General features: G+C 72.5%; 1 protein-coding gene across 1 annotated transcript in view; it reads right to left on the bottom strand.

Annotated features, from left to right (window-relative positions):
• PAICS (phosphoribosylaminoimidazole carboxylase and phosphoribosylaminoimidazolesuccinocarboxamide synthase) overlaps positions 1 to 527 on the bottom strand; it is a 22,533-nt gene extending 22,006 nt beyond the window's left edge. The window contains exons 1-2 of the mRNA XM_021707490.1: positions 315 to 527; positions 24 to 212 (exon numbers count right to left, since the gene is read on the bottom strand). Coding sequence (XP_021563165.1) covers positions 24 to 212; positions 315 to 527 — 402 coding nt within the window. The remainder of the gene's footprint in view (positions 1 to 23; positions 213 to 314) is intronic.
• Between the last annotated feature and the right edge of the window lie 14 nt (positions 528 to 541).

Below are 541 nucleotides of genomic sequence, written 5' to 3'. Positions count from 1 at the left end.
GGGCGTTGTGGAGCGGCGGTCACGGGGAGCTCGGGAGAAAGGACATCCCCCGAGGCTTCCCGCCGCGCAGGCGCAGCGCCGCGGCCCCGCCTGCTGACCGCCCCGCGCGGGCGCCGTTCCCGGCGAGGTGGGAAGTGGCGCGCGCGGCCGGCCCCTCCCCACTCGGCAGAGGCGTGCGTCCCCGGGCCCCCTCTCGGCCGCTGGAGCCGCTCCTAGGTTGGAGCGTACCAAGTCATGACGGCCGGGGAAAAGCACGTGGGAGGGGCGCAGGCGGCCGATATCCTCTGAAAGGGAAATGGCGCTCACTCCGTTACTCTCATCGCGCCGAGCTCAGATGCTGGAAAATAACGGAGACTCCCACGTGCAGCAAAATTAGCTTCGCGGCCGTCTCCCGGGGACGGCTGGCTCCACCCCCGCGGGATCCGTGACTCCGCCTCTCGGCCGCGGCACCGCCCCCTCGGCCCTCGTTGACTGGTGGTCCCGGCGGGGGCGGGGCAGGGATGGCCACGCCCACCCGGGGAAAGCATGCGCCGCCGCAGTA

Source organism: Carlito syrichta, unplaced genomic scaffold (assembly GCF_000164805.1).
Source record: "Carlito syrichta isolate Samal-C Ts95f unplaced genomic scaffold, Tarsius_syrichta-2.0.1 Scaffold118186, whole genome shotgun sequence".
NCBI classification, from domain to species: domain Eukaryota; kingdom Metazoa; phylum Chordata; class Mammalia; order Primates; family Tarsiidae; genus Carlito; species Carlito syrichta.
This window is presented reverse-complemented; position numbering and strand designations above follow the sequence as displayed.